The 27,851-nt window shown below is 36.4% G+C and overlaps 1 protein-coding gene across 2 annotated transcripts; it reads left to right on the top strand.

Annotated features, from left to right (window-relative positions):
• LOC130909414 (regulator of G-protein signaling 9-like) lies at positions 1-27,851 on the top strand. 2 transcript variants are annotated; one of them, XM_057825863.1, is made up of 19 exons: positions 1-1,285; positions 1,942-2,038; positions 2,420-2,470; positions 2,548-2,654; positions 6,010-6,061; positions 7,820-7,878; positions 10,523-10,599; positions 10,701-10,782; positions 12,650-12,712; positions 13,365-13,394; positions 13,469-13,530; positions 15,573-15,686; positions 15,750-15,865; positions 15,928-16,015; positions 16,082-16,220; positions 20,282-20,364; positions 20,436-20,559; positions 23,471-23,871; positions 25,654-27,851. In XM_057825863.1, exons 1-19 carry the CDS (start codon positions 1,217-1,219, stop codon positions 25,814-25,816), a joined length of 1,977 nt encoding a protein of 658 aa, XP_057681846.1. In that variant the 5' UTR covers positions 1-1,216; the 3' UTR covers positions 25,817-27,851. The 2 variants fall into 2 exon arrangements, with proteins under 2 accessions (XP_057681846.1, XP_057681847.1); XM_057825864.1 differs by lacking the exons at positions 23,471-23,871; positions 25,654-27,851 and having other exon boundaries at positions 20,436-23,201.

Raw genomic sequence — 27,851 nt, 5'->3', positions numbered from 1 at the left:
GAACTTGCACAATTGGTGGTTGACTAAATATTTATTTGCCCCACTGTATACTGTTCATCAATCGCTTATAATAACATACATTAGTCATAGTTGAAAATTCCTGTCAACATTTTTTTTTATTCTTTTGTTGCTTTCTTCATCCAATGAAATTGTATAAAGTCATATGTCTCACAATTTACCACTCGCAAAAACATGGGGAATACAAGCAATAAAATACTTGGTTCCTCAAGCTTCCATTCCACTGATTTATGATTTTATTTTATTTTTTTTTTTAATCAATTTTTTAATATAGGCTACGCCTTTCTTAGGGATTTTTACGCTTTGACTTAACTCGTAAGTGATGAGTAACAAATGAGTGTCAGTCATTCATAGCTACAGTAAAGCGGAAATTAATCGCTGGCAATCTCCCAGTCACAATGGATTGGACGTCCACTGCTGTCAATGGCAACCAAATGACTTCAATGAGCATTTAAAATATGTTTGGGTATACTATAAAGGGTTAAATCACGTTCACTCTCTCCTAATAGCGAAAACATTCCGTACAAGTATTTCAAGTATTTATCTTTGCTGTAAATTACAAAGTACATGCCAATGTTTTTGCTATCAATAATGTTGCCTCAACCAAGTAGAGGTGGCAAAAGTACTCATAATCTGTACTGTACAATATGCTGTTTTGAATAACTAAGGAGACGAATGGAACAAGATAAAACGAAAGAAGAAAATTCACATTTTAATACAGTACTGGAGAAAAAAAACAAACAAAAAAACAGGAATGACCACAAGTCAACTCTCGTAGGTGAAACAACGTCCTCTAGTGGACGCGCTTCGTCATTGTCTAACTTTGCTGCTGCCTTTTCATTGGTGGATTGTCCTCAGGTTTGAGGTAGAGTGCGTTCAATGACAATTGGAATAAGTGTGATTGGTCATAAAGGTAATAGTTTAAGATTGAAAAACTAAATGTAATGATCGCAAAGTTTGAAAAATTAATTCCGTTGAGCATTTGGTATGAAAAATGTCATAATTTATTTCTGAAATTTTATCGATTTGTCATTCATAATAATAAAGCTCAATTTTCCGAGGTATATTGCAGTAAAAGAAGGCACCGCCGTTATCGATTATTGCACGTTCTCTCCAGCCAGTCAGCCAGCCATCCCTACACGATACAGGTCGCATCAACTGTGTGTTCGTGCGTGTGTATGTGTGGAAATTGGACATCATGACAATAAAAAACACTCTACGGGATCACGGACAGAGGTATCGCCCACGGATGGCGTGTCTGCACAAGGTAAGGCAGATCCATACAATACAAACCCTTTACGATAGTTTATGCATGGGTATGGAACACAAAGCGTGTATTGTTGTGCTGTGACATAACCTCATTTAATCTTTTCTATCTATTTCCTCTGTTTCACTGCATTGACTCTTTTAGTTCAAGTATGAGTGAAAATCATAGCAGTCAGTGAAGAGCTGTTGGAAATGCATGACATGTCATCAGAATCCCATCTCCTGGTTACTAAACTCTTTTCACCTCCTCATAGTAATAAGGTCATGTAGTTTAATAAGCATTAACCAGGATCATTTTCAGTGAAGCGGCCCCCACGCAGAAGGAAGTTAATCCAGCATGGAGCTTGACTCATCTTGCCCACCTCACTAAAGGAGGAGGAAGATGTAGGCACATTATTTAACATGTTGTATTGATTTATCTCTAAAGCTGGCAGCATTCCATTCTTATAAAGGTGATACTACTATGTGAAAATGCAGCAAAAAACACTTTATTAAGATAATGAAGATAATAAGTATAAGTTCTTCAACTAAAACAACCTGGAAGACATGTCAGTCCCAAGATGCCCTCACAACCCGTTGTCAAAGCAACCTGTCAGGCCCCCAGCATCCCCCACATTGCTTGTCAGTTGTCACGGTAACCTCTTCCTCCCCCCGCAGGCGGAAAAGATACTGCTGGAGATGCAGGACCCTAAATCGGGAGTCAAGTCTCAGCCGCAGCGACTGGTCATCACTACCATTCCGCATGCCATTACCGGTGAGTACATGCAGACGCTGATGAGCAGTACACACTTAATGCTGAGTGATTGTGTAATCAGCGGGTGATGACTGAGACGCGTGGCCTCAAACTGGAGAGCTGCAGATTCTGTCGCCATGACAACTCTTTGGACTTGTCAAAGTGAGGGGAAAATTAGGTGGGAAATGAAATAACAAAGTAACAGAGACAGAAGTGAAAGAAAAATAAATGATAAAAGAAAGAGAATACACTTACAGCACTTTCCTGTGCTTTCGTAACTCATCATGATATTGCCGGAAATGCCGACAGATTGCTGTCGGTTATCAGTGGGGGTCTGGCATTTAGATACGCGCACACATGCTGTGTCAGTCCAATGATGTCATTTCCATATATGATCCTCAGGGGAAGACATGATTGCGTGGCTGGCAGACAGATTCCAAATCGACACAAGAGGTGAGTTTGAAGTTGTAGAACTCAAATAGCAATTTTAAAGCTAATTCATTGAAGTGTTTTCCTATCGCTGCGGTCAGAGGCCAGAAATTTGGGTTCCATGCTGGTGGCACTAGGCTTTGTGTACCCGTTGCAAGATCACAAACGCTTGCTACTCAAGCACGACGCATCACTGTATCGCTTTCAGGTAATGCCATAAAATGGATGTTGTTGTGTACTGATGTGAGTGTAAAATGTATTAACCTCACATACAGAGGTATGAAAAAGTATGTGAACCTTTTGGAATTTCTCACATTTCTGCATATCCCATTAAATGTGATCTGATATTTGTCAAAATCACACAGATGAAAATACAGTGTCTGCTTTAACTAATAACACCCAAACATTTAGCGGCAATAACCAGATGCTTCCTGTAGCTGCAGATCAGCCTGGCACATCGATCAGGACTAATCGTGGCCCATTCTTCTCTACAAAACTGCTGTAGTTTAGTCAGACTCCTGGGATGCTTGGCATGAATCACTGTCTTTAGGTCATGCCACAGCATCTCAATGGGGTTTAAGTCTGGATTTTGACTTGGCCACTGTGGCCAATGTGTATTTCGTTCTTTGGTTTCATCAGTCCACAAAATATTTTGCCAAAACTTCTGTGTAGTGTGTAAGTGCCTCTTTGCGAACATTAAGCGAGCAACAATGTTTTTTTTTTTTTAGACAGCAGGGGCTTCCTCTATGGAGTCCTCCCATAAACACCATTCTTTGCCATTGTTTTACATTTAGTTGATGTGTGCACAGAGATATTAGACTGTGCCAGTGGTTTCTGTAAGTCTTTAGCAGACACTCTAGGGTTCTTTATTTACCTCTCTGAGTATTCTGCGCTGAACTCATGGCGTCATCTTTGGTGGAGGGCCACTCCTTGAGAGAGAAGCAACTGTGCCAAACTCTCTCCATTTGTAGACAACTTCTCTGACTGTCGATTAATGAATATCCAGACTTTTAGAGATGGTTTTGTATCCTTTCCCAGCTTTATACAAATCAACAATCTTTGATCACAGGTCTTCAGACAGCTCTTTTAACCAAACCATGATGCGCATCAGACAATGCTTCACATCAAGACAAATCTAACCCGGTGTGTTTTATAGTGGGCAGGGCAGCTTTAAAACACTCATCAGTGAGTGGGCACACACCTGACTTAAAATGTTTGGTAAAAATTGGTTTCAATTGCTCTTTAAGTCTCCTTAGGTAGAAGTTTCACTTACTCATTTTCCCCCTTCTGTCATTGTTTGCATGCTATCCTCATTAAAATATGAAAACCTATACATTTTTAGGTGATTTTAATTAAAGCAGACACTGTATTTTCATCTGTGTGATTTTGACAAAGATTAGATCACATTTGATGGTGATTTTATGCAGAAACGTGAGAAATTCCAAAAGGTTCACATACGTTTTCCTTATTTATATGTATATATATATATATATATATATATATATATATATATAAAGGATTATTTTTTTCAAATAATGTAACTTTCTTCACCTATCTATGACAGACGTATAGTGACAAGCATAGTGATACATTTTCCTCCACTAGATGGCTGAATTTATCTTCATTTGGGTTGCAGGAGAACATTTTTAGCTGAGGATGAGCATGCAGAAACTGAAAGCAGTTTGACACTAAACACATTAAGTGACATTGACAGCGATAGATGTCCAAATCTGTTTCACTGAATCTTTTCAACTGTTAAATATCCCATCTGATCAATTTAGAGGGAACATTTTTTTTTTTTTTTTTTAATACAAGCAAACTGTAATTTAGTTTTGCAAAGAAACTTTTCATTTCCTGACCATTTTTTGTCAACATACGTTTTGCCTAGTTTTGTGCTATGGTGTTTTTGTCTTTTTAAATCAATATTAAAAAAAATACATGTTGAGGCTCAATATCTTAGGAAATCAGGGTTATCCAAACTAGGCTGGGTTTTAATTGCCAGAAGCAAATTATGAAAATATCACTGAATATGTTGAAATCAAATAAAAAACTGTATAGATTTTCAGTATTTTGTTTTACATACATAAACCTATATAAAAATATGTAATTATGATAAATAATTAGGGCTGTCAAACGATTAAAATTTTTAATCGAGTTAATTACAGCTTAAAAATTAATTAATCGTAATTAATCGCAATTCAAACCATCTATAAAATATGCCATATTTTTCTGTAAATTATTGTTGGAATTGAAAGATAAGACAAGATGGATATATACATTCAACATACGGTACATAAGGACTGTATTTGTTTATTATAACAATAAATCAACAAGATGGCATTAACATTCTGTTAAAGTGATCCATGGATAGAAAGACTTGTAGTTCTTAAAAGATGAATGTTAGTACAAGTTAGAGAAATTTTATATTAAAACCCCTCATAATGTTTACGTTTTAATAAAATGTCTAAAATTTTCAAGCAAAAAATAAAGTAGTAGCCCTATTCTGTCCTCAATGTGTGTGAGTACACAAATTGACAGATAGCGAACATAAGAAGTTCCAAAAAGAAATCAGACGGTGTGGCAAAGTTGCATGGGCTTTACTGAAGTCATCTCTTTTTGACAGGAGCACGTTTCTTGTATTTTTGTAAAACTGAAAACAAGGCAATGTGTCAATAACTTGCATAAATCACAAAATAACATAAAATGTACACACACGTGTCCATTTGAGCAGTAGCACTAGCCAATTAGCTCACAAGCATCTAACAATGTAACTGCATTTCACCATATATGTGAACAAATTCAAATACACATCACCAATAACTATCTAATGCTCATGAATATAAACAAAGGAGGAATATAACTCACAAGCGATGCATGCATTAGACACAAACAGTGTGATGAGGCTATGAGAACTGCCACTGAATACTGGATGCAGACGTTAGCTGGTCTGAATAGCACTGTCTATCAGTGTGAGTTCGCGTCGACATATAATAACGTCAGAAAAGCGCGCCGAAACCCAAATGATCAGCTGCACCGAATTGCCAGCAGAGGGCGACATTACGCCAAATAACATATGCAAGTCACACCCAAGCGCCAGCAGAGGGCAGAAAAACTCCATAAAACACAATTAACAAGTTGGCCTTTCACTGTACTGACATTTAAATTTGTCTGAGCGGGGCTAGTGCGTTAATTGCGTCAAATATTTTAACGTGATTAATTAAACAAATTAATTAACGCCCGTTAACGCGATAATTTTGACAGCCCTATAAATAATATATACAATTATACAGTATACAGTATGTTTTTGTAATATCCTTATACCTCTGGATTATTGTGTTTCTTGTAACCCTTAACTAATTCACTGCCATCGACAGTTATATACATAAAATCCATTTCAAATTGATCATGGATTGGTCGTCTATTGTCGTCAGTAGCAGCCAATGAGTTGTTACTTATTACATATACATATTGTCGTGTTTTACAAATGAAAGTGAATGGATTTTATATTGGTGACTGCTGTAAATTGTCACTGACAATCAACACAAACCTGTTTTTCATTTCAGACACCATACTTCTGGCCCGCCCAACAGTGGCCTGTGGAAGACACAGATTACGGTATGTGTGTAATCAACAGAGGTGGGTAGAGTAGCCAAATATACTCAATACTCAAGTAAGAGTAGCATTACTTCAAAATAAAATGACTCAAGTGAAAGTAGTCATCCAAAAAATGTACTCAAGTACAAGTAAAAAAGTGTTTGGTGAAAAGAATACTAAAGTAATGAGTAACATTGTGAGTAACTGCTTACAATGTTTGATTTTTTTTTTTTTTTTTTTTTTAAACAGGTATTTTTTTTTTCTATATGAACTGCTATTATTATTCCGTACTATAACCTATTACATAACCACAGTAAGCCAAAGGAATACAACCCCCCAAAAATTGAATTCTGACGAAAGAAAAAAATCTCCAGAAATGAAGCATCATTCATCCAAATTGCATGAGTTCCCTCCAGTAGAGAAAACATTTTTCATATTATGACATTAAAAGGATCATATCTCCAGTTTTCCTTGGTCAATAGGTGCCAAATAAAACCTGGGACAGAGGATAAAATCCGCGCTTTCGAGTCATGTTGACAGCAGCGCTCCATGTCAAATACCTACATTTTTCCGCTGCTGGAAAGACACCACATGATTGGAAAAGCTGGTGTGATCATAGAACGGCAAGCTTGAGTCTGATTGGAATAGTGGAGTCATGTCATTATTGTGGCGACATCTCATTGGTGAAACTGGTAGAGTCATTGTTGGCATATTTGGCAACAAAAAATAAAAGTAAACTCTAGTAGCAGAGGAAGAGTAGCATTTCTTCTTAACAAATCTACTGCTTCTGGTACGCGTTACATTTACTCCATTACATTTACTTGAGTAACTTTTTGAGAAAAATGTACTTCTAAGAGTAGTTTTACCAAACATATTTTTAAGTTTTACTTGAGTAGATTTTTTGTGAAAAAAAGAAGCTACTCTTACTCCACTAGGCTGGGCTGCAAAAGAGTCATTACATTTTTCCTCTTTATTCTACATATTACATTTTCTTTTGCCAGCGATGCCAACAGTAGCTCTACCAATTTCACCAATGAGATGTCACAACAATAATCACATGACATCACAAACGCAAGCTTGCCATTCTATGATCACACTAGCCTGTTCATTCATGTGGCATCTTTAAAGCACAGTTAAAAAATGAAGTATTTGATATAGAGCGCCGCCCTTAACATGACTCGAGAGCAGGGATTTTAAACTCTCTCCCAGTTTTTATTTGGCACCGATTGACCATGAAAAACTGGAGATTTGATCCTTTTAATTCATAATAGGAACTATGAAGGAACTAGTCATTATTCAAACTAGGAGCTATTTTTTCCACTACGGAGCACTCATGCTCTTTGGACGAATAATGCTTTATTTCTCTTTCTTTCTTTTTTTTTTTTTTTGGTATTTCTTTGGCTTAATGTTGTTATGTAATGGATTATTGTTCAGTCTCATTATCACAACACGAGTTCATATAGATAATTTTTGCTGAGAAAAAAAATACCATTGTTAAAAAAAAATAAATAAATAACAAAAATTTAAGCAGTTACTCACAATGTTACTCATTACTTGAGTATTCTTTTCACCAAGTACTTTTTTTTACTTTTGGGTACATATTTAGATGACTACTTATAGTTTTAGTTGAGTAATATTATTTTAAAGTAACGCTACTCTTACTTGAGAAAAAGTTTTGCCTACTCTACCCACCTCTGGTTACTACCCACCACTGGTAATGTTTCTTCTCAATAATCCATCTCCACATTGCATGCTCAACTACGTCTATCTGTGCTGCAGCAATCTACCTGGCCAAGAGAAACATCCGCAAGAAGGGGCTTCTGGAGTTACACGAGCAGGTCAGGAAAGGAGGATGCGACTGCTGCTAATGGAGCTGCGATGTTTACTGTTGACTCTATTGTTGTTTCCATCATTTTAGGGGGGGGTCAGTGGCCGAAAAGTGTAAAGTGCGCATGTAATTGACTTTCATATATACATATATATACACAGTGGGGAGAACAAGTATTTGATACACTGCCTATGGGTTTTCCCATTGGCAGTGTATCAAATACTTGTTCTCCCCACTGTATATTAGAGCTGAAACGAGTACTCGAGCAACTCGAGTAACTCGAGTTTAAAAACTGATCCGAGTAATTTTATTCACCTCGAGTAATCGTTTATTTTGACAGCTCTAAGCATCACGTTTTGCTCGGACTACTTTTAATGCGGGACAACGCGCTGTCACGTGCAGAGAGGAGGAAGGGAAAAAAAAAAAAAAAACTTACTGCAGCCGACAGCCGCCACAAACGACGCCGACGTTGCTAAATACTAGCCCGCACGATGCTACGTTGGTAACAGGTAGGGTCTGATGCATCTCATAGACATCACATGTATGTTGAACTAGACGCGAAATGACAGACTTGGCCGCGTCTGGGCAGCGTTAGTAAACAGCCGCCATCTTAAAACAGTAGAGCGCTAAGCGCTAATAAAGAGCGCTAAGCGCTAATAAGATTAACGTTACTGTCGCTACTAGCTCACGTAACGTTAGCCCTGCGGAGGGCTAGGTTTCTATTAATTATGACCATTGTCGATGCGTGGCTAACGTGTCTTACATACAGGCTTTAACATAACATAGCATTGTGGAGTGATGAGGGTGTAAAATAAAAACTTAATCATGCTAACTATCAATTTTAGCTCAGTAGTCATTGCTGGATAAAACACCTAGTAGCACTTGTCCCTAATGTGCTCCAATACAGCCTGTATCATATATTTATTTTGAACACTGCAAAAACTCAAAATCCTATCAGGACTTACAGTTTAGACTAACTTAAAACTTAACTAGAACTGAAAAATGGCTTGACACAAAGAGAAATTCAATTGAAACACGTGGGAAAAAATCCTAACTTTTAAGTGATGTGTGTTATCAAGCGTAACGGCATTTTTAGGTAATATATATATATATATATATATATATATATATATATATATATATTTATATATATATATATATATATATATTTTTAATAAGCTCTAAAGGTTTTTTGAGTGAAAGCAGTGAATTAGTCTTTTTTTTTTTACAGTGAATTCTAGTTACATCTGAGATGCAATTGTTGGCTGTTTTCAACAATATACATCGAAAATAAAGACATTGATTGGCTTAAAATGGCTCAAGATTAGATAAAATGTCTTGTTTTCTCATGTATATTTATAATTGCTCTTCACCTAAAAATATATTTATTTTATCCGATTACTCGATTAATCGATAGAAATTTCAGTCGATGACTCGATTACTAAAATATTCGATAGCTGCAGCCCTAATATATATATATATATATATATATATATATATATATATATTTTTTTTTTTTTTTTTTTAAAGTTGTAAAGCAATAAAACTGCAACAAAAATGAATGAAATGAACATAAATATATATATATATATATATATATATATATATATATATATATATATATATATATAATTGATCAAAACTATTTTTCGAACTTAGACGGTCATTTGCTTTGCATATAAATTTAAAAAAAATTAAATAAGATAAAAAATTGGGGAGGGCAATTTTATTTTTCAAAAATGATTTTTTTCTTTGATTGAAAATATATATTTTTAATTGAAGCAACTTTTGGGGGGATTAAATGGTTTAGACACAAAAAGGATCGCTTCAATCAAAGAAAACTTTTTCGATGAAAAATTAAGTGTTCAAATGCAAATTTTTCAATCTCAAATATTTTTTCGCATTCAAAAACTTTTTCCATGATTGAAATTTTTCTTTTTTTTTTTGATTGAAGTTATTTTTCTTTTTGGAAATATATAAAATATAAATAAATATATATACAGTATATTTTTTGAAGCAACTTATTTTTTTAATTGAATAATAAAGACAAAAATGTCCCAGCCAAAATGTGGCCCAAACACAAATCAACATTACTTCAATCAAAAAAGTTGCTTCAGTCAAGAAAAAAACTTGACTTCAATCAAAAAATAAATAAATTAATTAAAAACATAGCTTTCACATGCATTTTTTTGAGTTTCAAATTTATTTTTGCATTCAAACACTTTTTTTTTTTTTTTTTTTTTGATTAAAGCGACGTTTTTTTGGTGCAAAATATTTATTTTGATTGAAGCAACTTTTTTTTTTTTGATGCAACTTGTTTTGATTGATTAATAAGGACACAAATCTACCTATATATGGTTCCGCCCAGGGGATACAATACAATTTTTGACAGGGGTAACTACATTGGCACGACACGGGCGGGCGTACCATATTCAATGGATGACGATATTGGCAAAAAGTATTGCCTAAACAGTCTGATTTAGAATTCCCCTCAAGAATGAATGGAATCAAAAAACGCACATTATCAACTTATTATTATAAATATTCTTGTAAGTTAATTTTATTGCTGACACTGCGTTTCAGGGTCATCAACATGTTGTGCCCCCCTCTGCCCCAAAAGTCAAACTCCGCCTATGGTTTCTGTGCGTCCACAGGAGCAGTACAACCGCCTTCACAAGTGGATGAATCACAAGTGGGACTTCATTGTGATGCAGGCTAAAGAGCAGTATAGGTAAGACGTGATCACGACTGTGTTTTGTTAAAACAAGAAACAGAATATATTCAGTTTCAATAAGTGTGTGTAAAATATGCTAATAACGTATGTGACTTTAGGGCAGCAAAGGAGAGGAAGAAACCAGACCGCGTGGTGTTTGACTGTCAGGAGAGGGCATACTGGGTGGTCCACAGACCCCCGGTGAGACAAACACACACACATCGCTTTACTTCACGTGGATGCCAGCCACTTAGCGACTGGAAATAAATTGCACTGCTCTCTGTCCCGGAGTTTCTCATTATCTCTACTCACGATGCCTCGTTGCCGTCACATCGCCTGTCAGAGCCAAAAGGTCACGGCTGATTAATATTTCAAGCTGCGTGGGAGAATCTCTTGCGCTCCAATCTATTTGTTTTTATTCTATATGATTATCATATTATATTTGTTGTATGTCGTATGCTATGCTGTTCCCTCGTAGGGATAATTTGTAAAGGTATTATACTTCGAATTTAAAAAGTTTTTACAAATTAAAGTATTATTTTTTATTCATTTCATTTTTAAATTTAAAATTTTTTGGGTTGGTTAATTGATATATATGGCGGAAAACACTCAGGTGACTTGTAGTTCCGCTCTGAGACCCCACATTTGGACAAATTTCAAAATTATCCGATATCCACGTGTGATGCATCATTGGGAAGTTTAAAATCTCAATTTTTGGGGGGAAGAAAAATTTTGAACATGAAGGCATTTTAATTTTTTTTTTTTTTAAACAGCAAACCCTATCTGGAGGTGAGGGCATGGGAGAGCATAAATAAAGACGCCATGATTTTAACGCAATATTATCGCGTACTTACCTTGTTTCGATCCCAAAACTCCACGTAGCATGTATGACTGAGTTTCAAGACACAGCTGTGAATGGCCACAGCAGGATTTTGGGGGGATTTTATGGGTGAAACATGGTAATATAACAAGGGTCGCGATGCAGAAATCGCAGACATCAAGGAGTGGTCGAGATTTTCTTTTTCATATATTTACCCTTTTAAACGTTTTTTTTTTTTTTTTTTTTTTCAATTTTTCTTTGTTTGGATCGATTATTTATCATGTAACATATTGGGGAAAATGCAACAGTAACAAAAAAAAAATACAATTTAGCCATAGTTATGACGTAGATATCCGTGACTTATTTACAGACACCATTTTTTTCATTGTGACGTAATTTGTTTAAAAGTTTAAAATATGCAAGTGAATTATTTTTTTAAGTCGTTTTTTTTAAACGAAATATTAGACATCAGTTATTGATTCTAAGCAAAAAATGACAGACATTTTGAATAATAAATGTAATTACTTGCCTTCTTTTTATGGCTTGTTTGAAACAAAAGCGGTTGCGCGACGTCTGTAAAAAGGGGTTTCCAGGGTAAAACGGACAAATAGAAAATAGTACGGGGGCTTAATGCGCCATGAATCTGCTATGGCAGCATAAAGACATATTGTTCTATCAAACAAAAATCAAAAAGTTATTTTGGCTTAAATACAGCAGTTTATTTTAAAGAGGAGCACAAGAGCAGAAACTGCTTTTTCAGTCTTGTCTGTGTTTTCCGCCATATATATATATATATATATATATATATATATATATGAAAATAAATGAAAAATTCATATATAAACTGTATCGTAATCTGAATGATCATTTAATTAAAACTGAACCGTTCCTTTAAAATCACAGTATGAGTTAAAAAAAAAAAACTGTATATATATATAGTATTTTTCTTTTTACTCATACTGTGATTTTAAAGGAACATATATATATATATATATATATATATATATATATATACACACAGTATTTTTCTTTTTACTCATACTGTGATTTTAAAGGAACAGTTCAGTTTTACTTAAATACTTATTCAGATTACGATACAGTTTATTAATGAATTTCTTTTCATTTTTCGGACTACAATAAAATGAAATTAGCAGGTCGGTGTTCTGAGTCCTCTTCTTTTTTCTTTTCATTTTTCATAAATAAAAGCTGAACATCAATGGTTTGTATTTTTTTCCCACATATGTGCAGCCAGGCACCGTGAGCGCCATGGACTACGGGCTTGACCGACGAATTGATCCCAACGCAGATGAGGTAAAAGGTGAGTGGACGCCATTTCACTCAGAAAGCTTTTATTCCACAATACAGTACTTCGTTTTCCTTACTAAGCACTTTTCCCGTTTTCCTTTCTCTTGTGTCTCCTGCAGGCCATTGTCATCGCTCTCTTCCTTGAAAGCGGTCATCTGTCACTCGTTTTTTACGTGCAGCGTGATTTCTGGACTAAAGCGCATACCAAACTATTAGCTGCACTGAATTGAACAAAATTGAAAAAAGTATCCTCTCGTCAGAGCAAACGGTGGCTATCCATCATTTTAAAATCTTTTAAAAGAAAACAGAAATGTCATTTTTTAATCTAATTCCAAAGGGTTCGGTTCATGCACGTGTAAAACTCATTGGTTTTGGTACCTTTAGCAAGGTTAAGAACCATTGGGCTAATCAGTGCTAGCGCAGCATCCTCTCGTCATAACAAACGGTGGCTATCCATCGTTTTAAGATCTTTAAAAATGAAACGAAAATGTCATTTTTTAATTCTTTACAAAATATAAAGCTCGTTTGTCAAAAAAAAAAACAACCAACATTAAAAAACACCTCCTTATAAAAGCTGCAGGGTACAAACAGAGTAGAAAAAGTATGGATAAATACTGTGGTTATCTGTTGTCACATTCCTTGTCTTTTCTTCTCGCAGGTCAAAACTCCTGACTACTACGAGAGAATTGTAAGAATCTGGAATTGTGTTTTATCACATTTTGTTTTGCAGCTTGTGTTTACATCTCCTCTTCATCTTTGTAGATGATCTTCACCCAGCAGTCAATCATGAGGCCCAGAGTCAAGTCATCTGTGTCCATTGGCGCGTACGTTTGTCGTTCATCTTGAATAACTTGCAAATATGATCTACAGTAGGGCGAATAAGTATTTAGTCAACCACTAATTGTGCAAGTTCTCCCACTTGAAAATATTAGCGAGGCCTGTAATTATCAACATGGGTAAACCTCAACAATGAGAGACAGAATGTGGAAAATAAAACAGAAAATCACATTGTTTGATTTTTAAAGAATTTATTTACAAATAATGCTGGAAAATAAGTATTTGGTCAATACCAAACGTTAATCTCAATACTTTGTTATGTACCCTTTGTTGGCAATAACGGAGGCCAAAAGTTTTCTGTAACTCTTCACAAGCTTTTCACACACTGTTGCTGGTATTTTGGCCCAATCCTCCATGCAGATCTCCTCTAGAGCAGTGATGTTTTGGGGCTGTCGTTGGGCAACACGGACTTTCAACTCCCTCCACAGATTTTCTATGGGGTTGAGATCTGGAGACTGGCTAGGCCACTCCGGGACCTTGAAATGCTTCTTACGAAGCCACTCCTTTGTTGCCCTGGCTGTGTGTTTGGGATCATCGTCATGCTGAAAGACCCAACCACGTCTCATCTTCAGTGCCCTTGCTGATGGTAGGAGATTTTCACTGAAAATCTCTGGATACATGGCCCCATTCATTCTTTCCTTTACACAGATCAGTCGTCCTGGTCCCTTTGCAGAAAAACAGCCCCAAAGTATGATGTTCCCACCCCCATGCTTCACAGTGGGTATGGTGTTCTTCGGATGCAATTCAGTATTTTTTCTCCTCCAAACACGAGAACCTGTGTTTCTACCAAAAAGTTCTATTTTGGTTTGATCTGACCATAACACATTCTCCCAGTCCTCTTCTGGATCATCCAAAAACTCTCTACAGCGAACCGCAGACGGGCCTGGATGTGTACTATCTTCAGCAGGGGGACACGTCTGGCAGTGCAGGATTTGAGTCTCTGGCGGCGCATTGTGTTACTGATAGTAGCCTTTGTTACTGTGGTCCCAGCTCTCTGTAGGTCATTCACTAGGTCCCCCCGTGTGGTTCTGGGATTTTTGCTCACCGTTCTTGTTATCATTTTGACGCCACGCGGTGAGATCTTGCATGGAGCCCCAGATCGAGGGAGATTATCAGTGGTCTTGTATGTCTTCCATTTTCTAATAATTGCTCCCACAGTTGATTTCTTTACACCAAACGTTTTACCTATTGCAGATTCAGTCTTCCCAGCCTGGTGCAAGTCTACAATTTTGTCTCTGGTGTCCTTCGACAGCTCTTTGATCTTGGCCATAGTGGAGTTTGTAGTGTGACTGACTGAGGTTGTGGACAGGTGTCTTGTATACCGATGATGAGTTAAAACAGGTGCCATTACTACAGGTAACGAGTGGAGCCTCGTTAGAAGAAGTTAGACCTCTTTGACAGCCGGAAATCTTGCTTGTTTGTAGGTGACCAAATATTTATTTTCCATTCTAATTTGGAAATAAATTCTTTAAAAATCAAACAATGTGATTTTCTGTTTTTTTCCACATTCTGTCTCTCATAGTTGAAGTTTACCCATGTTGACAATAACAGGCCTCTCTAATCTTTTCAAGTAGGAGAACTTGCACAATTGGTGGTTGACTAAATACTTATTTGCCTTGCTGTAAATGGCATGAAAACGAAGTGTTTTTCTTGCTTTCAATAGACAAATTTAATTTGCAATATAAACGCATCACAGTATGATATATTGAACAAAATAAACAACAAATTTAATACTGAAAACTTTTTTAATACAAATCTGGCCCAGATTGGGTAACATGTGTGGCACATCTGGGCCATACATTAATGTAATTTCTGCTATTTTGGACCAGTTCTGGCCCAAAACTGGTTGCTGATCTGGCAAGTGAAACCCTACTGTGTTTGGGCCATTGTTCAAAAAGACACTGGAGCAGATCCGTTTTCCGAAATTGGGCCGAAATTTGCAGTACATCTGTCCGCTCCAGTTATATTTTGGTATCTGCGTATGGCTATAAAGGGTTAAGTTTTAAAAGAAAACAATATTTTTCTGCAGGTTGGTTAAATATTGCGCTACCTACAACAGCCACGACCCGTTCCTGTCCAAATGTCTTCCCAGCAACCCTTGGCATACTGACGATGTCACCTACTGGACTTTAAACATGCCCAAGTAAGTCCACTATCACGTTGTATCACAAGACTCGATTAAAATCTCTTTGCTTGCGTGCGGCAGTGTTGAAACACCGACCAAAATGCGCGTGGAGCGCTGGACTTTCAGCTTTGGAGAGCTGCTCTCCGACCCGCGAGGCCGCGACGACTTTAGGCGTTTTTTGAAGAAAGAGTTCAGCGGTACGAGTGACGGCGATAACTATCGAAAACATCTCGATTTGCAAAATTATGGCTATTTGCAGGTGAAAACTTGGCGTTCTGGGAAGGCTGTGAGGATTTAAAGTGGGGCACGGCGGCGACCATGCGGGAAAAGGCCGAGCAGATCTACAAGTAAATGTGTTTATCAATTTCAATTGGGATCGCACCAATAATCATTTGTGGATTTTCTGATTTCAGGACATTCTTGGCCCGCGGCGCCCCCAGGTGGATCAACATCGACGGGAAGACAATGGAGATCACCGTCAACGGCCTGAAACATCCTCACAGATACGTGCTGGATGCCGCTCAGACCCATATCTACATGCTAATGAAGAAGGTTCAGTAATAGGGGCGGGGAACTATTGCGATACAAGGCTCATATACAAATACAAGTCTAAAAAATGAAATTTGGTCTTCCTCTGTCAAAGATACACTTCCCACCAAGTAGTTCATCACTAGTAGACGTCCAATCAATCTGAACTGGGAGGGTGGCAGTGAATGAATGAAACGAACTGGACTTCTGTTGCCATGAATGGCAGACAAAAGGTTAACATTAGGACTAGAGGCGTGCGAAATTTCCGATTCTTAGATTATTCGCGATTCGGCCGTGGAAGATTCGAGAAACGATTCACAAACATCCAAATTCCGATTATTGAATTATACCAGGTAAAACGGAAGTAGAACACAGTCAGCGCGGTCTGGGACGCAATGAGGAACGGACCGAGAGTAAATATCATGTTCAACTCATGCCGCTAGATAAAAAAAACAATCATACCTGACTGCGGCCGACAGCCGCTACAAACAACGCCCAGTTGCTAGTTGCTACAAACATACGGCTACAGTAGATATCATATATATGTAGAACGAGATGCAAAATGACAGACGACGGCGGTGTTAGAACATATATTATTAAACCTAGATGCGAAAGGACAGACTTTCCGGCGTTAGTAAACAGCCGCCATCTTAAAGCAGTACTAAAGCAGTGACTTCTCTAGAAGGCTCTGTTGTAGCGAACCTAATTAACTTTTTATCTAAAATACTCCTAAATCGGCAGAATCTTGTCTTGAATCTATCTTTAAATGATGAAATAGTTTTAAAGCTTTGACAAAAGTAGACAGAAGGGAAATTATGGAGCAATTTTAAAAACTGTAACAGTTGATTCACAACATTAAATTAATTGCATGTAGTTTAAAGCTGATGATACAGAATGGGGACTGGAGTATTTTATTTACTGTTATTTTTATATATTTGTTTACTGTTATATGCTAACTTGATACTGAAATAGTAGTTTGGTTTAGCCTGAGAGGATTTTTGAACAATTTTGGAACTAATGTACAAAACATTTAAAAAAAAAAAAAAAAAAAAAGGAAGGAAGGGGGTGCATCAATAATCGTTTTATAATCGAATCGGAGCCTATGAATCGTAATCGTAATCGAATTGTTAGGTGCCCAAAGATTCCCAGCTCTAATTAGGAGTGTGACAATATATCAAAAATGTGATATATCGTGATACTTTGTTGCCCGAATGGTTATTGATATGCTCCAACCAAAAATCGATGTATCGTTTTAAAAAGGTGTCACTGTTTTAAAAAAAAAAAAAATCTTTGCCATTACCATTAGAATAGTGTTTATGTTGGCTCACTGGCTGGCTAACAGTGCTAGACAGCCAATTCAGTTTGACTGGCACTGAAACCAGAGCATTTACAGCCAATCTTTTGTGGGCATTTATAGGTTCCTTACTGTTTATTTTGTTTAGTTGTCCCGTGCCTTCAAAACTTTTTCCTCTTCAATTGATTGATTGATTGATTTATTGATTTGGAGCAGTACTAACAAAAAAACAAAAAAAAAAAAACAAGAGTGGGGGAAAAAACAAATAACAATAATAACAGTAATTTTGAATACAACAAAAAATACTAACAAACACATACATACGTAGCTCGAAAAGAAGAGGAAAGAAGCCGATCTTTTTTTGGGTCCCAACCCCAATTTACTCCTTAAAAATTCAATGACAATACATTCACTTCCCAATATCATGATCATCATCTCATCATCACTGTCACCACTGCCATCATCGTCATCATCATTGCTGTCACCATATATTGATCGTACATTCAAAAGTCATAATATACGTACGTAATAACAGCTTTACTGGTCCTCATGGTGATAACCATTGTTGCTGAGATGTGTATTATTTATTATCCGATGTTATTTGTGGACCTGCTGCCAGAGGGAAGCAACCCACAGATAACAGGACCACTCATTGCTGCGCATCCAAGCTGTGCATTAAAAGACAAGATTTGGGAACCTGTGCCAAGGGTTTGGCCTCCTACATCAGAGCTCCCCCTTGCCAGCCCTATACTCAAGTTATACTGAATGTGTAGACACAGTGGGGAGAACAAGTATTTGATACACTGCCAATGGGTTTTAGAAATAATCCCCTGCTAATGGGTTTTCCCATTAGCAGTGTATCAAATACTTGTTCTCCCCACTGTATATAAACTAGGGCTGTCAAACGATTAAAAATTTTAATCGAGTTAATTACAGCTTAAAAATTAATTAATTGTAATTAATCGCAATTCAAACTTAATTTTACAAATTTAATAAAATTTGTAAAATTTTCAATCAAAAAATTAACTAGTAGCCCGCCATTGTTGATGTCAATAATTACACAATGCTCATGGGTGCTGAAGCCCATAAAATCAGTGGCACCCAAGCGCCAGCAGAGGGCGACAAAACTCCAAAAAAAACACAAGTAACAAGTGGACATTGCACTGTGCTGTCATTTTAATCTGTTTGAGCAGGGCATGTGCGTTAATTGCGTCAAATATTTTAACATGATTAATTAAAAGAATTAATTACCGCCCGTTAACGCGAACATTTTGACAGCCCTAATATAAATGTTTGCATACTAGTTTTCATCTATATAGATACGTATAACCATTTATTTTAACTATCACAATCAGCACCAGCATTCTATTTTACTCAAAGTATTGTTCATTGCAATAAAATCTGGACTCAATTATATCCGAACAGTATTGACAACACCAACAATGAAAATGACAGTTATGGCCACAACAATAATGACAACGATGGCAACAACAGCCATGGTAACAGTGATGATATCAATGATGACAACAAAACACTTATACGACAACTATACTAATCATAATGATTACACCGATCATAGACTGCACCGATAATAATAATAATAGTTGCAGTGATCATAATGACACCAATGCATCAGTAATCCGAATAAAAGAAAAAAAAAAGGTAGTTCAAAACATTTTCCTCTCCAATCAAAAAAAGGTAGTTCAAAACTTTTTGCACTTCAAAAAAAGTGAAACATCAATCAAAACAATTTCATATAAAAATATTATTTTCCTCCCTAAAAATATTTATAGGGGAATTTTTACTTTGAATTTTTTTTTGTTTGTTTTTTATTGAAACAACTTTTTGGGGGATTGAATGATTTAGATTTAAATGTTCCATGCATAATATGGCCAAAACACAAAAAGGTTTGATTCAAATAAAGAAAACATTTTCAATAAAAAGTTAAGCGTTCAAATGCATTTTTTCCCCCAAAAACTTATTCTCTATGATTGCAATTTTTGGTTTTTTGGATTGAAGTGGTTTTTCTCTTAAAAATATTTTTTGTTTATGTGAAGCAACTTATTCTTTGATTGAATAATAAAGACACAAATGCCCTAGCCAAAATGTGGCCCAAACGCAAAACAACATTACTTCAATCAAAAAAGTTGTTTCAATCAAAAAAAAAAAAAAACTTGACTTCAATTAAAAAAAAAAAATTTAATAAAAGAAAAATAGTTTTCAAATGCATTTTTTTGAGTTTCAAATTTATTTTTCCATTCAAACACATTTTTTTTGTTGATCAAAGTGACTTTTTTTAAAAATTGAAAATATATATTTTGATTGAAGTGACTTTTTTTTTTTAAATTGAAGCAACTCTTTTTTTTTTTTGTATTGAATAATAGAGACACAAATCTACCTCTATACAAATGCGTTCTTCCTCATGTGTGCGCTCTTCTTCTGTACGCAAATGCGTTCTTCTTCGTTTGTAAATGAGTAGTACCTCCCCTTCTCGGCCAAAATAAAAGCATGCATCACAAAACAAAAGTCAATGTTATTTTATTTTAAAAAAAAATTTTTTTTTAAATAGAGACAAAACGTTGGACGACACTACAGCGTCGTAACGTCAAAATCACGTAAGTCGGGTACGTTGTAACCCGAGGACTAACTGTATAGATAATTGTTATATCGCCATATCGTGAGATCATTGTTATCGTGAGCCTTGTATCGCAAATCGTATCGTATCACAAGCTAGCCAGTGCTTTTTGGTAAGGTCCTTTCAAACAATTCACCACTTAGCATTGAATCGCAGGACTCGTACGGGCGCTACATGAAATCGCAAGTGTTCAAGGACACATTGAAGAAGGCCATCTGCCCCGATGAGCACAAGTTCACGTAGGTTCCCTCTCTCGTATCAATCCTGTCGACTGTAAACCTTATTTTTAACGCTAGCCGTGCTTTCCCAGGGATTCTCAGTTGGAGCAGAACGCCAAGAACCGACGGCCCAGCCTTAGTCCCATTATCCTTCGGCAGCAGGAGCTGGAGGAGCGCGCCAAGATGGCCGCTAACGCACCCGTCGACATCACGCAGGTCATGAGCAAACTCAGCAAGAAAAAATCGTGAAGCATTTACTATTGGGAAAATTATTATTCGTCTTAAATTACTTGATGTAATGTATAGGTGTAATGCTTTATTATCATTATTATTAGGGTTGTTCCGATCATGTTTTTTTGCTCCCGATCCGATCCCGATCATTCCCGATAATTTTTCCCGATCATATACATTTTGGCAATGCATTAAGAAAAAAAATGAATAAAACTCGGACGAATATATACATTCAACACACAGTACATAAGTACTGTATTTGTTTATTATGACAATAAATCCTCAAGATGACATTTACATTATTAACATTCTTTCTGTGAGAGGGATCCACAGATAGAAAGACTTGTGACTTTGTATATTGTGACTAAATATTGCCATCTAGTGTATTTGTTGAGCTTTCAGTAAATGATACTGCAGCCATTCAACCCAAATGCATGATGGGAAGTGGACCCATGACTGCGTAGTGCTATCAATGGATATATCTTCTGTGCGTTGGGAAATAACATAAGGTGTTAAGAAAAAGATCAATTGCTACCTTGCTTCCCCACATTGCTTCCCATGATATCTCTAATCATAGGGAGAGGGATTGTAAGGATTTAACCTATTATAAAAAGGCTCCAAAGGCTGCCAAAATGCACTCTACTCATTTTACGCTACCTTTCATCTCTCTAAATGGGTAAAACGGCGCCATTACAAATTGAGCGCAACAATGCGTGAGTGGGTTGTGCAACGCATGCATAAATTGCGTTAAATATTTAACGTGATACATTTTTTAAAAAATAATTACCGTCGTAATCGGGACCTTAAGCGTAAACTAAAGACTTTGGATGAGTGTAACATATTATGTCTGTAACGTTAAATACATTTAGAAAACGATTTAATTAAAAAATATATATATATTAAAAAAAGACATGGCCGATATTTTTTTGCCAACTCCGATACTTTGAAAATGACGTGATCGGACCCGATCGATCGGGATCGGGACATCTCTAATTATTATCATTATTACTACCAAAAAGATTCTGGTTTCAGTGTAATCCTGTAATATTTGTGGAATTCATTTAACAGTTACAGCGTAAAATTGTGTACTTATATTGTATCAGTTAATTTAGAAATAATCCCCTGCCTAATTAAATTATTGGTTAACTGATGTATTTTTGAATAATACAATGGGATATGATTACCGTAAAGACTATAAACCGCTACTTTTTTCCCTGATTTTGAATTCTGCGGCTTATAGTCCAGGGGTAATAGGTAACGCTGTAATGCTGTCAACACTGTTGTCATTCAACATGCCTCCTAGCATGCATTGCCGCGCTACAGATGTAAATAGCAATCAAAATTCATGTTCTGTGCTAATTCTTCAGTTCCTGTTCCAGTTGTTTCATTAATTGCTAGTTATGGCATTTCGTAACATTTTATTTGACAGCGGCGTCATAAGACCGTCATAACTATGACATGACACTATCATGGGCATTACTGAATACTTATGACAGATGTCATTAAATGTCATCCAGAAAATTATGGCACTAACTCCATTTATGTCCATCTTGAATCTTTTACATTCAATCAAAAGTGATATCATTTGCTGGATGACATTAAACAACACCTCTTATAAGCATTCATTAAAGCTGATGATTGTCTTATGACAGTCTTATGATGCCACTGTCAAATAAATTGTTACCAAATACCATAACTAGCAATTAATGAAACAACTGGAACAGCAAATGAAGAAATAATTAGCACAGAACAGGAATTTTGATTGTTATTGACATCTGTAGTGCTGCAATGCATGCTAGGAGGCATGTTGAATGACAACAGTGTTGACAGCAGGTGGCAGCAGAGGTTGACTGTCTCCCCAAAGGGAGCATTGATGGCTAAATGAAGATTCTTGAAGCAATAAAGCTTTTCAGCTAATTGGTTCAAAGCTTCATGGTGGTTCATTTGGTCTTATGACAGTCTTATGAATCCGCTGTCAAATAAAGTGTTACCGGTTAATATCTTTTCGTGTAAATATTCCATAATACAGTGAGGACAGCTGCAGCTTATAGTACAGTGTGGCTTATTTATGAACAAATGTCGTTTTCGTGTCAAATTTGGTGGGTTGCAGCTTATAGTCAGGTGCGCTTTATAGTCCAAAAATTACGGTACTGTATTTTAGAAAACTATTTGTTACAAACATGAACAGTTTTTTAAAAAATAATTGGTTAATTTGTTGTGATTGAACATGTTATACATTGGCATTAAATTCTTTGTAAATAATAAAAGTTTTATCGTAATATTTTAATCCAATTTTTTTTTTTTTAAATGACGGTCGTGGCCCGAAAGACATTGAAAAAACATGAAAGTTTATGTGAGATTTAAATATAAGAAATGAAACACACAAGTCAATGCAAGTACAGTATTTCTTTTTAGCATCAAAATGTGTTGCTGTCAGGTAGACAGATAATAGCATCGTATTTAGAAAATTGGCCTAAAAACCTTGTCAATCTGTCATGCAGTATTTCATTTTTTGTGTTGTTTTTGTAAACTGATTATTTGCCACCCCCCAAATCCTGCTCCCGAATTCCATCTGCCATTTGTGTGCATTTGACGGCAACTTCAATAAATCATCGGCCAACACCTCATCTGTCTGTCTCTCATTGCCTCACCATCCGAGTCCATCTGGCCTATGATGACCATCCTCTTTAGTAGCATTGTCATCTGAAGACTAATGATGGAAAAACGTAAGAAAAACATGTTTTATTTTCAGTATTCATCCATTTAGTTGACCTTAGCTTCAAAACTATTGTGATTTACCTTTTCTTATTTTCCACCAGCTTCTATAACAGCTTACAGTTTTACTGATTCAACTTGTGCATTATGTAACTTTCCTGTATCTTTTTTCACGCTACAGCTGTGCCGGTTTACCACCCCGGTACCCCACCTAGCTGTATACTCGGGCCTAGCCGATTCCCCCTCCGCCAACGCATCGTCCTCCTTCGCCATCCCCGCCCCGTGCCCGTCCCCCATCAGCGTTGCTCCGGACAGCACCTCCGGTTCCGAGCGGCCGACGGAAGTTGCGGGCGAAGTGTATCCGGATGGCGAGGGGGCGCGGGCCCCCAACCCGACGTGCAAGTCGCGTGTGGCGCTTTCGTTGCGGCGGCTGCTGAGGCGGGGCTGCGGCGTAGGAGGGGGCCCCTCTGCTGTCTTCGCCAGCTTGTCACCCAAGTGCCACGGGGCCGCCGGGGCCAGCGGACGCATCCGGCCGATCAGTCCGGACGGTTCAAGTCAGGTGCCGCCCAAGAGGATTGGCAAGTGAGTCTAAAGTATAGCAAAGATTACTCTCTATCAAAGACTTCACTAACAGTTGACGGGACACGGGGCCCGGGGCCGATCCAAAGGGGGCCTGTTTTCGAAAACTTAAAATTCAAATATTTTCAAAACCAAAGCCACTAGCGACCTAAAACCAAAACAGGCACCTCGCTTAAAATTCAGTCGTTCCCAAATACAATCCTGATAATTTTTTTTATACAAGTATAACAAAACTTAAAACGGCAATAAAATTCTCAAAATTTAAAATCACCAAATGCAGAGGTAATCACCTATATTTTCAGGACCAATAGCAATATTTAAAATATCCTATAAGTTTTCGCCCAAAATAGCAACTTCAATTTTGATTTAGATTTTAAGTTTTCAACAGGTAATAAATCACTCAATTTTCATATCAGAAATTTAATACTTGAGGAAAGCATACGGAATCATCTTAATTTTACTCATCAAAAGCTAAATTTGCATTTTTCTGTATACAATCACATCTTAGTTAGGTTGAATTCCAATGTTACTTTTGCCTAAACACGTCCCCTGAGCAGAGCCATATGAAGGTAGATTTGTGTCTTCATTATTCGAGCAAAAAAAAGTTGCTTCAATCAAAATATACATTTTCAATAAAAAAAAACAAGTCACTTCAATTAAAAAAAATGTGTTTGAATGCAAAAATAAATTTGAAATTCAAAAAAATGCATTTGAAAGCTATTCTTATTTGATTTTTTTTTTTTTGATTGAAGCAACTTTTTTGATTGAAGTAATGTTGTTTTGTGTTTGGGCCACATTTTGGCTAGGACATTTGTGTCTATATTATTCAATCAAAAAATAAGTTAAATTATTCAATAAAAGAAAAATCACTTCAATCCAAAAAAAAAAAAAAAAAAAAAGAAAGAAAAATTATAATAATAGAAAAAAAGTTGAATGCGAAAAAATAATTCGAGACTCAAGCATTTGAACACATAATTTTTCATTAAAAAAAAGTTTTGTTTGATTTTAGCAATTCTTCTGTGTTTGGGCCATGTTATGGGTAGGGCATTTATGTCTAAATCATTCAATCCCCAAAAAAGTTGCTTTAATCATAAAATAATATTTTCAATCAAAGAAAAAAATCATTTGAAAAATAAAATTGCCCTCCCCTATTTTTTTGGGAGAGGGGAATAATATGCAAAGCAAATGGCCATCTAAGGTGCTAGTCACATGATCTGTTTGAAAAATAATTTTGACCCATTATGAAAATATCTTTTTTTGTTCATTCATTTTTGTTGTCTGTTTTCTTGCTTTACAACTTTTATAGATATAGGAAAGTCAATTACATACATTGATAATTTTCGGACACCAGGGTGGGCCTGGCCCCCCCCTTAAACTCAGTTTATGGTCAATCGGTGCCAAATAAAAACTGGGAGAGAGGTTAAAATCTGCGCTTTCGAGTCATGTTGACGGCAGCGTTCTATGTTAAATAATTAAGTTTTTCCGGTGCTCTAAAAACACCACATGATTGAAAATATAACGCATTATTACCCACTTCTGTCTATGTCAGTGGTGTCATAGTCATTTTTGTCGTGGAAAATTGGGACGGGCATGACGATGTTTGCCAACTAAGACTACCACAATCAATTGACTATTTGACATCTAATCTAATCAAATTAATAGTTATGGTGAACAGAAAATTTTATTTCTGAAGAAATTGCGATGTCAACCCTCCCATTCAAGACAGATTGGTCATCTATCATTGTCAATAGCAGGCAAAGAGTTAAGAGTGTGTCTGTGCGTCAGCTTTTTCCAAATCAAGGTGGACATCCCTCCGGAGTGTCGGATCTACCCCATCGAGTCCGAGGATGAGGATGAGGAAAACCGAGCCGCTTCCCAGGGGGCTTTGGGGGCCAAGGAGATCATCTGCCCATGGGAGAGCCTCACCCCTCACAATGGTACCGGCTAAAAAAAAATATAACAAGATACCAAAGGTATTTTATTCACCCTTTTTCTTAACATTCCATCATGAATGGGATCAAATGTGCCCTGGTAATATCTGCTTTTTAAAGTGAATTGTAGCGCTGGCGTTGAAACCTCATTCCGAGTAGCCCCACTGCAGCCTTATTGATTATTATACGCCTTATTTAGTTTTTGCCTTACACCGACTAATAATGTCCATTAGGAAAAATAATAAAGAAAAGTCAAGTAACGGGGAAAATCCAATTATTGAATGCCAAAGATGATGTTTGGACAGAACTGGTTGTCATGAAATCAATGTTTTGATGATTGACGTCCAATGAGAAACATGAACATTTTGTGAGTTGTTGTTGTTTTTTTTTTTGGTTTTTTTTCATGAAATGTATAAAAACAGAATGGGACTTGTTTAAATAATGTAATCTAATTCATTACAAGCTTTGTAATCAATTACCCATTTGTTTGATTGCCTATGAAATGTGTTTATTGAGATTAGTTAGCCAACCAACCGCTAATTTGCATGTTAGTTTAATCGTGTACCTGAAAATTGTGCCTTGACAAAGGTTCTGTGTTGTTTAAAGGTCCTGTGATTGGAACGTAGCCCGCGATAAACTCATTAAATCTTTTTTTTAATGAATTAATCAATTATAATTAACGTGTTCAAGTCCCATCCCTGATAAGAATGTAATTTTTTGTGGATTTTTTTGTATAATAAAAAACTCAAAAAAATGTAGATGTACAGTGTTGCCATGTCACATTTTTCAAACATGCCATCAGGCCCCGCCTCGTAAAGGCACATGCATGTATGTAACTCATGCAATACAGTATGTACAGTGTTTTCTGTCTATTTTATGCTTTTTTGTGTGTTCAAAATATTATGTACTGTTTTTAAATAACCAAACTATGTTTTAATAGGTTTAAATGTTATGAAATAATAATAATAATAAAAAAAAGTCTTTATATGCTCTTGCAATATTTCGGATTTTAACCTAGCTGGGTCTGGAATGTGGGTTCACTGTACATGTTTTTCACTGGACATAATACATTGTAAATTGAAACGGGTTCTCGTGAATGTGGTAGTCGTTTTAGAAACCTAGTTTTGTATGTGACGTTTTTGTACAGAAGCGACAATTCGGTGCTCGGCATGGGCGGCCCTTGTCGTAACTTGTTTACAGATTGAAGAATGTGAACTTTATTTAAATGGTGTACTTTTGTCAAGTGCCTTGATGATGCGTATGTGAATAAAAGACTTGTGTCTTAAACAGTGTTTTGGCCACCCTTTTCATTTTTGTCTTTGGATGAAAATACTTTTTTGTTTAGTCATATTTTAGTTTCATTCATTTCCAAATGTTATCCTCTTTGTCTAGTTTTAGACGACAAAATCTCATACAAATTATGTCTAGTTTTGGTCGACAGTTACTCAAAATGTTTTGTTTGCAAAATCCAAAAGTTTAACTCCAGAATTAAATAAAGGTTTCCAACAATTTCGAATGAACATAGACGCCAACTTTGTAATGATAATACACACTCAGCAGGAAAAGCAGTACATTATTTTCAATTAAACCTACCTAAAGGCCACGAAATGTATGTTAAAAAAAAAGTTGTCTGAGCGTTTAACATCCTCTTGACCAGGGATCCCCAACCACCGGGACCAGCACTGGTCTATGGCGCATTTGCTACCGGTCCGGATAGAAATAATGAATAAATTGTTAAAGGCCTCAGTCTGGCCTGTGCCTCTTGACATAGGACAAATCCAAGTAGAGATTTGTGTACGTTGCTGTCTAGTGATTGGCTGCCATTACTGGGGTGTTTCCATACCTGGCAGCCAAGTGTCAGTGAATGTAAACAGTAACGTTAGCTGCAGTTGGCTGTGTGCTGAGGGTGGCACACCTCAGCTATGGAGGACAGGATACTTCCAGTTGTTTTCCTCGGTTTAGTCAATAGATGTAATAAAATTGGATAGGAAGTGGTCATTGAAATCCATTGGAGCTAGCACCTAACATCTCTCTCTCTCTCTCTCTCTCTCT

This window comes from Corythoichthys intestinalis, chromosome 21 (genome assembly GCF_030265065.1).
Source record: "Corythoichthys intestinalis isolate RoL2023-P3 chromosome 21, ASM3026506v1, whole genome shotgun sequence".
Taxonomy (NCBI): domain Eukaryota; kingdom Metazoa; phylum Chordata; class Actinopteri; order Syngnathiformes; family Syngnathidae; genus Corythoichthys; species Corythoichthys intestinalis.
Note: the sequence above shows the minus strand (reverse complement) of the source record. Positions and strands in the feature narration are given on the sequence as shown.